A 14,000-nucleotide genomic window follows, 5' to 3' on the forward strand; every position below is an offset into this window, starting at 1 on the left:
GAGGATGCACGCACATGACAGTGTATGCCAGGCATGTAAACTAACTTATGTGATTGGACATGCAAACCCATGTTCCCATCTTTGAAATTTCACAACTTGAAGGTTTGTATGTAGAGGACTTACTGTAAAATGAAAAATGTAAAATATTACTAAGTGAAATTAAAGAAGATATAAATATATGTAGAAACAATCCATGTTCATACACTGGAAGATGAAATATTATTAAGTGCAAGTCTCCCCAAATTAATCTGTAGATTCAAAATATTCCTGGACTTCCCAGTTTCTACTAGGCCATGTAAGAATCTTGGAAACTGCCACTCTGTCCTAATAACAAGTAAAAAGTTGAACTGAAAAATCAGTAACCTTTCTTAGATCCATAAGGGAAGTGAGGTAACAAGGGCAATCTGCTATCCCCAAATTAGAATGACAGACAGACACAGAAAATCAAAATTTAAAGCAGCAGTCTCTGAGGGAGCTAGTGCCAGGGTAGGGAAAATTGAACTGTAATTGTTTTTTGTTTTTTGTTTTCATGGTACGCGGGCCTCTCACCATTGTGACCTCTCCCGTTGCGGAGCACAGGCTCCGGACGCGCAGGCTCAGCGACCATGGCTTACGGGCCCAGCCGCTCCGCAGCATGTGGGATCTTCCCGGACCGGGGCACGAACCCGTGTCCCCTGCATCGGCAGGCGGACTCTCAACCACTGCACCACCAGGGAAGCCCCAGTTGAACTGTAATTGATGAACTGCTGGAAGCTCAGTATGGACTACTCTGAGAGTTAAAAAATCCAGGGAGACACAGTCATTGAAGGAATCTCCACACTTTGAGTTTTACCTCACGGATCTCTGCCAGGTTCTCATGCTGAATAACAGAGAAAAAGCCCATGTGCTCCTGGCAGGGGGAAGGAAAAAGGAACCATTTTGAAATATGCCAGAACATTCTTCTTAAGAATGTCTGTTGTTAGGAGAAACTATTCCACCAGAGCCTAACAGACCTGCAGAAAGGGAATACCCAACTCATGTTGGCTCTAGCTTTTTGTATGGAGAAAGGGAAGTAACTCAGCGCTAGCCCACTCTAGCAATCCTGTCCCACCTAAAAGAAGGAAAAAAACTGAGAAATGTGTGAAGTTTACAATCCACAGGCAAAGGCTCACTAAAGGAATGAGACCTAATCATAGAACTGTAAAATACTTCCCCTTCCCTCACACCTTACTGGCATATGACTAAAGGCCTAATTACAGCAATTCTTTTTATCCAGTACATCATGTCTGACTAGCAAGAAAAAATTACAAGGACTTCTGAAGGGCAAAAGACACAGTTGGAAGAGACAGAGCAAACATAAGAACCAGATTGAGATATGGTAGAAATGAATAAAAAGAATTGCACACTGTAACCAAGTGGGATTTAACTCAGGTATACAAGGCTGGTTCAACAATCAAAAATCAATTAATCCATCACATCAACGGACTAAAGAAAAATCACATAATCATATCAACAGTTATGGCTGAGATTTGAAAACTCTACTCTCAGTAAGTGATAGAATTGCTAGACTGAAAAATTAATAAAGATAAAACTTAAATATTATTAACCACTTTGATCTGATACGTAATTTTTTTTAGACTTAAGAGATCATTCTCCAATATAGAGCATATTCTAGGCCATAAAACAAGTCTCAGTAAATTAAAAAGGATTGAAATCATACAGAGTTTGTCCTCTGAGTATGTTGGAGTTGAATTATAAATATCAGCAGAATGTGGAAATTGAAACAGTGCCTTTGTAAATGACCCACAGGTCAGGGAAGAGTTGACAACAGAAATTAGAAAATATTGTGAAATGAATGAAGATGAACATGCATCGTAATTGATGGAATTCAACTGAAGGACCTTAGAGGGAAATTTATAGCACTTTTATGAGAAATGTATGGTCTCAATTCAATCATCTTAAGTTTACAGCTTAACAATAAGAATAACAAAGTAAACTCAGTGAACAGAAGTAAAGTTTGAGTGGAGATCAGTGAAATAAAAAACAGAAAAACAGTAGAGAGAAATCAATGAAATGAAAAGCTAGTTCTTTGAAAAGATCAACAAAATTGTTAAACCTTGAGTTAGACTGATCTTTTAAAAAAGAAGACACAGATTTTTAAAATCAGGCATTGAAAGGGGATATTACCATCCTACAGAAATTAAAAGTATTGTTAGGGGATTTTATGAGCCAGCATATACCAACAAATTGGGCAAATCTTAAAAAGGTTACTGTAAATGCACTCAAAAAGAATTAGACACTTTGAATATACTTATAAAAAGTAAATAAATTAATAAATTAATAATTATATATATTCCCACAAAGAAACGCCTAGGCCCAGATGGCTTTACTGCTTGTGTTTTCAAATATTTAATGAAGAAATAGGGGAAGAAGGAACATTTTCAATCTCTTTTATGAGTATAGTATTGTCCTGATGATGTAGTATCATAAGAAAACTGCAAATTGTTATTTCTCCTGAATATACATGCAGAAATCATTAACAAAATAACAACAAATCAAATCCAGGAATGTATTAAAAGTATTAGACATTGTGACCAAATTGGGTTTATCCAAGGAGAGCAAGGAATTTTAACATCCATAAAACAATTAATGCAGTATTCTCCATTAGTAAAGAAAATAGACAAAAACTACATAATCTTTTCAGTAAACAGAAAAAAACCCAAAACAGATAAAACCCAAAGCCCATTCATGATAAAATTTTTAAAATATTAGATATGTGGAAGGAAGCTTCCTAACCCTTGTCGAGGACATGTACAAAAAGTCTGTTGTGATGAGAATTTTATAATTTCCATTGTTTCATTTATATTCTCCGATCCATTTCTAATTTTTGTTTATGGTGTTAAGATCTTTTTTTCTGTATTGATATCTGGTTGTTTCATCACCATTTATAGAAAATAATATCTTTTCCCCCATTGAATTCCCTTGGCACTTTTGTCAGAAAATCAGTTGAATTTGTATATATGGGTCTGATTTTGTTTTCTCTCCTGTTTTATTGATCTATAAGTTAATCTGATGCCATACTATCTTGAGTATTCTAGCTTTATAAAAGTATATCTTGAAATATAAAATATTCCACCTTTGTTCTTGTTTTCCAGAATTGGTTTAGCTGTTTTAGGTCTTTTACATTTTTATGTAAATAGAATCATTGTGTCAGTTTCTCTAAGGCAACTTGTTGATTATATTGAATTTGTAGAACGTTTCAATCCATAAACAAGAGATATCTTATTTTATTTGGGACATCTTTAATTTTCTTGGCAATGTTTTATAGTGTTTTAGTTGGCAGTTTTGTACAGGTCTTGTTCATGTTTTGGTAAATTTATCTCAAGTTTTCTGTGTTTTTCTGCCTTTAATGAAATTAAAAGATATTTCAGATTTTTCATTGCTAACATACAGTAAAAGGGTTGACTTTTGGATATTAAGCTTGTATCCTTCAACCTTGGTAAATTCACTTATTTCTTTCCTTTTAATACTTTATTTTGTTTTATTTTGGCCACGCCATGCTGCTTGCAGGATCTTAGTTCCCTGACCAAGGATCAACCCAGGCCACATCAGTGAAAGCACCAAGTCCTAACCACTGGACTGCCAGGGAATTCCCTAAAAACAGAATGTATAGAATTTACTTAATATACAATCATGTCATCTCCATTGCAGATTTTCTCATGCCTTTCTTGTGTAAATTATTGTACCAGGAACTCAAATAGTTGATGAGGGAGTGTGTTGCTTTTTTTTAAAAAATATATATTTGGCTGCTTCGGGTCTTAGTTGCGGCACACGGGTTTCTCTAGTTGAGGTGCGAGGGCTCAGTAGTTGTGGCACGCAGGCTCTAGTTGTGGTGCACAAGGGAGTGTTTCTTTATATCAGTACTCTAGCTGATAAATTCAGTAGGAATACGGTATTTGTTTTTCTCTTTCTGACTTTACTCTGTATGACAGGCTCTAGGTCCATCCATCTCACTGCAAATAGCCCAATTTCATTTCTTTTTATGGCTGAGTAATACTCCATTGTATATATGTGCCATATCATCTTTTTTTTCTTGTTTTTTGGCGGCACGCGGGCCTCCCACCGCCGCGGCCTCTCCCGTTGCAGAGCACAGGCTCCGGACGCGCAGGCCCAGCGGCCACGGCCCACGGGCCCAGCCGCTCCACGGCACGCGGGACCCTCCCGGACTGGGGCACGAACCCACGTCCCCTGCATCAGCAGGCGGACTTGCAACCACTGCACCACCAGGGAAGCCCTGCCACATCATCTTTATCCATTCATCTGTTGATGGACACTTAGGTTGCTTCCATGTCCTGGCTATTGTAAATAGTGCTGCAGTGAACATTGTGGTACATGACTCTTTTTGAATTATGGTTTTCTCTAGGTATATGCCCAGTAGTGGGATTGCTGGGTCATATGGTAGTTCTATTTTTAGTTTTTTAAGGAACCTCTATACTGTATGCTGACACATATATATATGGAATCAAAACAAAAAAATGGTTCTGAAGAACCTAGAGGCAGGACAGGAATAAAGACACAGACGTAGAGAATGGACTTGAGGACATGGGGAGGGGGAAGGGTAAGCTGGGACGAAGTGAGAGAGTGGCATGGACATATATACACTACCAAATGTATAATAGATAGCTAGTGGGAAGTAGCTGCATAGCACAGGGAGAGCAGCTCCATGCTTTGGCCACTTAAGAGAGGTGGAATAGGGAGGGTGGGAGGGGGATGCAAGAGGGAGGAGATGTGGGGATGTATGTATATGTATAGCTGATTCACTTTGTTGTACAGCAGAAACTAACACACCATTGTAAAGCAATTATACTCCAATAAAGATGTTAAAAAAATTCAGTAAGAATAATTAGAATTATAAAATGCCTTTTTCAATAGCCCCTAATAATACTTTAGGTCTAGGCACTGATCAAAAATGGATGCTAAAACTAATAGATGGAAAATTAAGAGGAAACTTTATAATGGACATATCAAGTTAACACTGTCTGAAACCACTCACGATTTTTTATTTATTTATTTGTTTTTGACTGCGTTGGGTTTTCGTTGCTGTGAGCAGGCTTTCTCTAGTTGTGGCCAGTGGGGGCTACTCTTCGTTGTGGTGCGCGGGTTTCTCATTGTGGTGGCTTCTCTTGTTATGGAGCATGGACTCTAGGTGTGCGGGCTTCAGTAGTTGTGGTGCGCAGTCTCAATAGATGTGGCTTATGGGCTCTAGAGTGCAGGCTCAGTAGTTTTAGCACACGGGCCTAGTTGCTCCGCGGCATGTGGGATTTTCCTGTGTCCCCTGCATTGACAGGTGGATTCTTAAGCATTGAGCCATCAGGGAAGCCCAACGATTTTTAACACAACTAGAAAATGGGAAAACCAGACATTGTGTCTACGTATGTGATGTGGTAGAACATTCCATTAGGTCTTTTTTTTTTTTTTTTTTAAGCTTCTGTTTCTCTGTTGTATTCATGTTTATCTCTAGTTTCTTAAACATTTGGAGCATACTTAGAAATAGCTGTTTCGGTGTTCTTGTCTGTTGATTCCCTCACTGCTGACAGCTCTGGTTCTGTTTTTATTGATTGGTTTTTCTTCGGCTGTGGATTATATATTCCTATTTGCATGCCTGTTTTTTGTTTTGCTTTACTGGATGTCAGACTTTGCAACTTTTATGTTGCTGGGTTCCAGATTTTGTTGTATTTCTTTAGGTAGTATTAGGCTTTCTTCTGACATGTAGTTTAGCTAATTGGAATCCATTTTGAGTCTTAATATTCGTTTGAATGAGTCCAGCACTTCCTTAATGTAGGACTAATTTATCACATTACAAAGGAAATGGATTTCTGAAGATTCCACCTGATGCTCCATGTATTATGTGGTCTTTCCACTGTGGCTAGTATTTGCATTTTTCTCACATTTTCATATTATTCACCCAAAGATTCAGTGGAGCCTTTCTGAAGATCACCAGAGCACATATGTGCACTCATGCATGCCCTCTTGTGCACATTCTTGTTCTTTCTGTCTCTCTTCCTCTCTCTCTCTGCTGCTCCCTCCTTTCCTTTATCCTGCCCTATAAATATTAAAGATCTTTCCTCCATCACCTGCACCCCAAAACTGTCTCTGTCTCTTCAATTCAGTGAGATTGGCAGGCTCTGTTAGGTTTCTCCCTTCTTGCATTGTGGCCTAGAGATTGCCTGTACTTAGTAAAATTGGGATATTGTAGGGGTCATTTTAGTTTTTTAATTCCCTCTCTAAGGAATCACATCCCTGTCCTGCCTGCTTTCCGAAGTCTTGAAACTGTTGTTTAATATGTTTTGTCTGATTTTCCAGTTTTTTCACATAGGCGAGTAAATCCAGTCCCTGTTATTCCATCTTGAATGAAAGCAGACTTTTGCAAATTTCCTTTTCATTGTTTTATGTATTAGATGAGGTAGGAATATTTTGGGGAAAATACAAAAATAATACAGGCTACTGCTTAAGAAAAAACAGCAGTGACTTTTTTGCTATGTTCAAAAGTAAGTTCATTTGGATTTTGATTAGGATTTGGCTATAAACTAGTATTTGTATGTAACCTTATACTTTGTGGAGAATTGACATTTTTATAATATTGAGTTTCTTTGTAAGTGTATGTTATATCACTTCTTTTATCAAGCCCTATTTTCAGTCCATCAATAAAATTGTGTAGTTTTTTATAAATGACTTCTATATTTCTTTATTAAGTTTATTTTTTATAGTTTTGCTTGTGTTATTGGAATTTTAAAGTTATTTTTGTAATAATAATATATTTTATAATTAGCCATGGTACTTCCATTTTGTAATATTTTAGAGTGCTTTTATAATTTCTTTTATGTACACTCTGCATATTAAGTATGTTGACCTTTTGTGTCTCTAGTATTTTTTTCATATCCCACCTTTTAAAAAATTCAGTTTGTCTTTTAAAATGAAAACATCAATTTTTTCCTTTATTAGTGCTTTCTCTTTTGATTTGCTTAGAAATCTTTCTCTCAGACAAATAACATAAAAATACTCAAATTTTCTTTTAGTACTACTGCAGTTTCAATTTTTTCCAAAGAGCTAGCCAGTGGCTCCAACACTGTTTTTTAAAAATAAACCACTTCTGCATCTCACTACATTTTTTAGTATATTCAAGTGTAAGTATTTTTAAAGTTTTTTTTTCTATCTGTTATCTAATATCACTCTCAAAAATTTACTTTTTAAAAATATTCCATAATTGTGGCTTCACTCTTTAGTAAGTATGGTTTTACGTGAATTCAACACATATTAATAGATGTTCAGAATTTGAGATTAGGCAGATATCTTTTATAATCAGTTTTAGAGACTAGTTAAAGGCAGAATTTTTAAAATAATTATGACCCAACTGTGTATTGAGACCACTTATATATATCTCAGCAAGTAAAAGGAAGTTTTTGTTTTGTTTTGTTTTTTTAAATCTTATTAGTGTACCTGATAGGATCAGAATTTCTTGGTTAACATGTAGGGGTTTTTGGGTTCACTTTTTCTGTATTGATGCATTTTATTTATAACCTTTGCTAAAGAAATTATTTTCTGTTTTTATAGTTTTGGTAAGCAGTTTGGAGGAAAAAGAGGATGTGATTGTCTTGTATTAGAGCCTTCAGAAATGATTGTGGTAAGAATTTTAAAGAATACTGAAATTGTTTTTTGATATGCTTCATTTTCAACTTTAAATGTAGTAGGCTTTTAAACATTCAAGGAAGTTCCATTACTGTGACTTTTTAAATATTTTACTAAGTAGCATCAAACTATATACCAAGTTCGATACATTTTCATCCACTTTAAAGTTTCTTCTGATCCTTGAAAGGGATGCAATTATATATAAAATGTTGCAAGTTTGGTAATTTCTTTTACTACTTCTATCAGAAAATTTAAATAAGAGCTCTGAAAGGGGATCCTGATTTTCCTATTCAATTTAGTTAATAATCTTTGAGCATCCATGTTCTGTACCCTGGACTTGAAGGAAAGAGGTAGAAAAAAAGAGATACTGTTATATCCAAGTAAGAAATGGTTTAGATCTTAATAGTTTTACTTTCAGAGTGTATTTAAGGAATAATTCTTTACTTTTTCCTGAGAAAGCTAGGTAGTTGATGTAACTATAGAAAATAAGACTTTTTTCCTTACCATTTGAAGGATCCAGAACACAGCGGCCTTTTGCCTTGTTCTGAGATGACCTTACTAGAAAATAGTTAATACTGAATGGACTCTTTGTCCTACTAGCATCTCATGTAAATGATCATGTCATCTGATTTGATTTAAACTTGAGAAACGAGGTTGAATTCTTAATGAAGTCTTTTAATATCAGGGCTCAAAACTAAACCACTTTTCCATTTCATGGTGTTACAGTCAGATTGACATCTTCAGGTAGATTCTGTTTTCCCTAAACTGGGTCATCTACGTTATCGTGAGCTTAGTGTCCTAAATTTCATATAAACCACTGATTTTAAGCTCCTAAAAGGCAAAGATTATTTCTTGTTCTGTTTGTGTCTTCCATAGTATTGCAGAGTGCTATCTGCATAGTAAATATTCAGTGAATGTTATTTTTTTTCAGGTTTGTTCAAGGCTTAGGCTATGTATTGTTTTACATTTATTTTCTTTAAGTGTTGGTATACATGGCATATCTGTTAAGCTCTCAGAACCCTTTCCTCTAAATAAATGCATTGAGGGACATGGCAAGAAAACTGCCTCAGGCAGTACTGTTTTCTCAGTTATTTGTCTGTTGATGTATTTTATATTTCTCATACTTTATGGGAAAAAAACAGTGCTTTTGCCATAGTGTTCTCATATACAGTTGACCCTTAAACAACATGAATTTGAACTGCTCAGTACCTTACATTCAGATATTTTTCAGTAGTAAATACTACAGTACTACACAGTCTGTGGTTGGTTGAATCTATGAATACAGAGGGTGGACTATATACGTGGATTAAGCTCCATCCACCTTGTACATTGTTTGTTTGTCTTGTTTCATTGTGGTAAAATACACTTAACATGAAATTTACCATTTTAGCCATTTTTATTTTTTTATTTTTTTATTTTTATTTTTTTGCGGTACACGGGCCTCTCACTGTTGTGGCCTCTCCGTTGCGGAGCACAGGCTCCGGACGCGCAGGCTCAGCCGCCATCACTCATGGGCCCAGCCGCTCCACGGCATGTGAGATCTTCCTGGACCAGGAACGAACCCGTGTCCCCTGCATTGGCAGGCGGACTCTCAACCACTGCGCCACCACGGAAGACCCCATTTTAGCCATTTTTAAATGTACAGTTTAAGATATTAAGTTAATTACTAAAGTTATTAACAATTAAATTAATTTTCCTTTTAGATTAAAGGGAGGAGTTGTACTTTTCTTGCCCCAAACTGGGAGTTAGCCTTTTCTGTTTCTAAAGCAGTATTTAGAAACCAAGATCTGGCAGCCAGCTGTTTTCATTGCTCCAGGTGCTTCATTGCTTGTAGGGCCTTTCACTGAACAGAGCTAGAAAATGTACGTTTGAGTGTATGTATACACATACATACACACATATATACACCTCTGTATTTATTTCTTTGCTTCTGTGTACCTGTGTTTAAAATCTAGAGTTTATTCTGTTTTTCTCATTTTGCTTATTTGTACCTCCTTTCACTAACAGTGAGAAACTTGGTTTCCATCATCATCAAAACATTTACTGACACCTAAGACAGTTTTAAAATTGCTTGCTCATAACAATGTAGAAAGCACTACTATCTAGAGTATTAACATACTCTAGATAGTATTTTAAGTGTACATATTTCAAGTGTACATATATATTTAAGTGTACAAACATATTTTAAGTGTACAATTTATTGATATTACAAATGTATGCCACTTAAAACCTTCCTCTGTCAAAATATGAAATACTTCCATCACCTACCTTATAAAGTAAGGAAATATTCAGAGAATTATAGGGACCTGGCAAAAGGACAGAGGAACGAGATTGAAGGGAGTCCCATTGGCCAAATCTGGGACAGTTTGAGAATCCAAATAAAAATGTATAGTGATTGATGGTACCCTACTGTATAATAAAGAATTTGTTAATTTCTAATGGTATGAATGAATGAAAAGGAAGAGTTCTTCCTGATAGTTAAATGCCAACTAATAAGTCTAGAAGGAATGATTAAGTTAGAAAATCGTTGATGAATGCCAAAACTTGTGACTAATGTTTGTTGAGAAACAGGATACTTATGTAGTCTCATTGTATCTCCCCACAAATCATTTATGAAAGTAAAAATTACCAAATTTCTGATGGGGAAATGTGGAGGAAACCACTATAACAAAAATTATTGCTGCCACCATCAATATAGGCAAAAAGTGATACACTACTCATGATATGATGCACTGAGAAGGACAGAACATCACCTCTGAGACATATTCCTGCCAGAAATGCCTGCCTGCAGCTAATCGGTGGTAAATAGCTGACAAACCAAATGGAAGACATTCTAAAAATTGAGGTCCTATGCTCTTTAAATATCCCAGTGTCAAGAAACATCACAGAAAGACTAAGGAACTGTTTCATATTAAAAGAGAAAAAAAACAGATATAACTAAATACAGTGCTTTTTATCTTGCATTAAATCTTGGAGGCAGGAGAGGGGAGTAACTATAAATGATAATGTTGGCACAGTTGGTGAAATTTGAACATGGACTGTGGTTTAGATAATATTGAGTTTACTGATTTTGATTATTGTAGTGGGGTTATGTAAGACAAAATTCTTGTTCTTAGGAAATACATGTTGACATATTTTAGGGTCAAGAATCACCCTCTCTTCAATTTATACCCAAATGTTTTGGGAAAAAAAAGTATGTGTATATATAAAATTTTTAAAATCACCCCAAATAATTACATCAAGTGTATGTATTTATGATTGGTAATTTTTTAATTCCAAAACAGTATTTTATTGATGATCAGCATAGTTAAAAATGCTCTATGAGTTATAGGAGAAAATAATCTAAAATAATTTTAAGATTTTTGTTCCTGAAGTTTCTGAGGATTTTGTTTTTATTCCACCATATTGATGAATCTTGATTTTTTTTTTCAGTTTTTCACTGTTATTACATCCTTTGAAATACAAAATTGTACTGAACATTTTGTAATAGCATAAATCTTTGATACCTAAGTATTTTTTAGGTGAAATTATTTAGAATTCATAAAAATGCTTGGTCCAAGTATACATGTTTATAAGTAATGCTTCCTATTTTGATAAGTTCTGTCAAATACTTTTATTACGTGTGTATTTCTACAAATTTGAGTAACCACTGGTGATTGGGAATGCCTGTTTCTAAACACCCTGCTCATCACCTGATAGGTTGGTCATCTTAATCTGACACATTATAATGAAATCTCGTTTTAAATTACCTGTGCATGATCTCATATGCTTTATGGAGGGTTTATTTTTCTTATTATCCGTTTATTATCAGCTTATAATATTTCTTATTATCTCTTGCCCATTTTTCTACTTGGATTATTCCTTATTTGTTCATGAGAGCTTTTTCTTACTAGGTAAATGAACCCTTTTGTTGTAAGAAGCTGTTTATCAGTTTTTAACTTTAGTCTGAAGTAAATTTTATGTCAGTTATAATTTTTTTTAATCTGTTGAGTTTTTTTCCTCTTATGACTTTTTGAAGTCATGCTTATTAGAAAGACCTTCCCATGACAAGATTATTGAACTTATAAAATCTGTATTGCTTTATAGAATTTTATTAGTTCATTGTTTTAATTAAACTTTTAAATCTTTCTTCTTCTGGGTAGCTGAAGACAGCGGTAACCACTTAACTACCTGTCTCCCAGTATTTCCTCTAAAAACAGTGTAGAACTATAAGAAGGGTATAAGAAATCTATACACAAACCATGCTCACAGCATAACTTGAAGACAGAGGACGCTCAAACTTGAAAATAATTGTAAATAAAAAGAGAGAAATCACCGTTTCCCAGCATGTTATTTCTCACACTTCATCTCTACTCCCAACCCTTATCAAGGGTTTATGATGAACAAAGGCCAACCAAGCAGATCTGTAGAAAACACAGAAAATGGACGCTAGCAAATGGACCTAGGGTTGACCTGTACTGTTGGAAAGACTAATTCCACGCTAAGTTTAAAATTAAATATGAGTGTGTGTACGTATACATATGATAGATCAGAACAGAGACTACAGTGAAGTTTTTTAATATTATGAATAATTTTCAGAGTAGTCATCTAAATGCATAGCTTCAGGGTTAAGATAAAAGGTAAAAAGGAAACAAGCTCTCTTTGGCATTTAAGTGGTGAAGAAGCAGCACATGGGTAAGTTTTAGGTGCCTACAAGCCAAAGTGAACACAAAATCAGAGTCTTACAACCTCTCCTTCCACTAGCAAAACAAAAAGAAAAAAGTATCTTAAAACATCTGGACTTCAAAGTATTTGACAAAAGAGGTGCTGTTAAACTAGGAGTTTTGTAAGACATCCTAATACCACAAAAAGGTAAAAAGGGGAACTTGATAAATCCATATGTAGGTATTATAAAAATAAAAGAAAATTATTATATGTCAACTGAGAAAAAAACTCCTCCCCACCGCAGAAAAACCAGCATGCAGATGTAGAGTGTGACCACACTCCAGAGTTAAATATATTCAATCAACCAGTTGAGGACATTGAAAAACAAAAACAAAAAATATGTAGAATCAGTAATTTAAAAACGAGGAAAAGAAAATCCGCCCCCCCCCCAAAAAAAGGAGTAAAAAGAATATGAACTTAGTAAAGGAATGGAAAACAAAGAAAAAAAATATTTTAGTAATAAATAAATTATAAGGTCCCCCGGGGGGAATAGAGTCAAATGAAAATTTAATAAGGTGCATTGAAGAAAGGCAGGAAAAGAACCAAGTGAATGAAAATGACACAAGAATGAAGTAAAAGTGTCAGAATTACTGTGTTATATAACTTGAAAGTCGCTAAGAGAACAGATCTTAAACCATCTCACTGCAAAAATGGTAACTGTGACGTGATGGAGATGTTAGGTAAAGCTATGGTAGTAATCATCTTGTAATATGTAAATGTATCAACACTGTTGTATACCTTAAGCTTATACATTGTTCTGTGCAGTCTTAAAGCTGGAAAAAGTGTCAGAGAAAATAGTGGAAATTAAAGACAGGCAATGGAGGGATAACATTCAGAATTTTAGAGTCCCAAGAAAGAAAAATCAGTGAAAAAGAACTAATATTTAAAGCTATATTCAAAGAAAATTCTCCAGAAATTGAAAAAGATTCACATCTATACATTGAAAGGGTCCACTGGATATTGGGGAAAGATAAAAAATCTTATGCTTCCAAGCAAAAACATTACATAACTTCTAAAGGCAAAAGAACGGCACTGGTTCAGACATTTTAAATTTCACTGAGGCAACCAAAACAAGGCAGCCGTGGAGCAGCATTTAAAAAGAAAACTCCAAGAAAAAATATGAAACAAAGTTTTTATGTTCAGCCACATTCTGTTAGATATCAAGGTTGAGGGAAAACAGCTTTCAGTATGTAAGTTTTTAGGGAATTAGGTACTCTTGAGCTGTTTTTTTAAGGAATCTCCTGGAGGATATTTTATCCAGTTGAGAGATAACTGGGAATACCTCAGCAAAAGAAGTGAAGACGAGCATTTAAAATACATGGATGTACTTGCTAAGACTAAAACAAAGGTAGGGATGTGAGGGGAAGACTACTGGACATACATTTTATGTTGTGACTAAGTAGAAATAATACAAATAAAAAAGGAAAAGGGAGAGTGAAATAGGAAAAAACATTCTTACTGATCATCTGTTGCATAAAAAAAACGGAAGAGAGTTAAAATACCAATAAAAACTGCTAAATTAGATAATATCCAGTCTAACATTTGATTTTACTATATTTAAAAGCTAACAGTTTACTAGTTATTTCATGGATGTTGGCAGAAGACATGAGACCAAAACATGTCTTGGGTCA

At 34.9% G+C, this 14,000-nt stretch overlaps 1 protein-coding gene across 4 annotated transcripts in view; it reads left to right on the plus strand.

The window, feature by feature from the left end:
- The window catches only part of RAPGEF6 (Rap guanine nucleotide exchange factor 6), a 218,324-nt gene that overhangs the window by 51,737 nt on the left and 152,587 nt on the right, over nucleotides 1-14,000 (plus strand). For all 4 annotated transcript variants that reach the window (XM_060008898.1, XM_060008900.1, XM_060008899.1 and 1 more), the window contains exon 5: nucleotides 7,591-7,660. In XM_060008898.1, coding sequence (XP_059864881.1) covers nucleotides 7,591-7,660 — 70 coding nt within the window. The remainder of the gene's footprint in view (nucleotides 1-7,590; nucleotides 7,661-14,000) is intronic.

This window comes from Delphinus delphis, chromosome 3 (genome assembly GCF_949987515.2).
Source record: "Delphinus delphis chromosome 3, mDelDel1.2, whole genome shotgun sequence".
Lineage (NCBI taxonomy): Eukaryota > Metazoa > Chordata > Mammalia > Artiodactyla > Delphinidae > Delphinus > Delphinus delphis.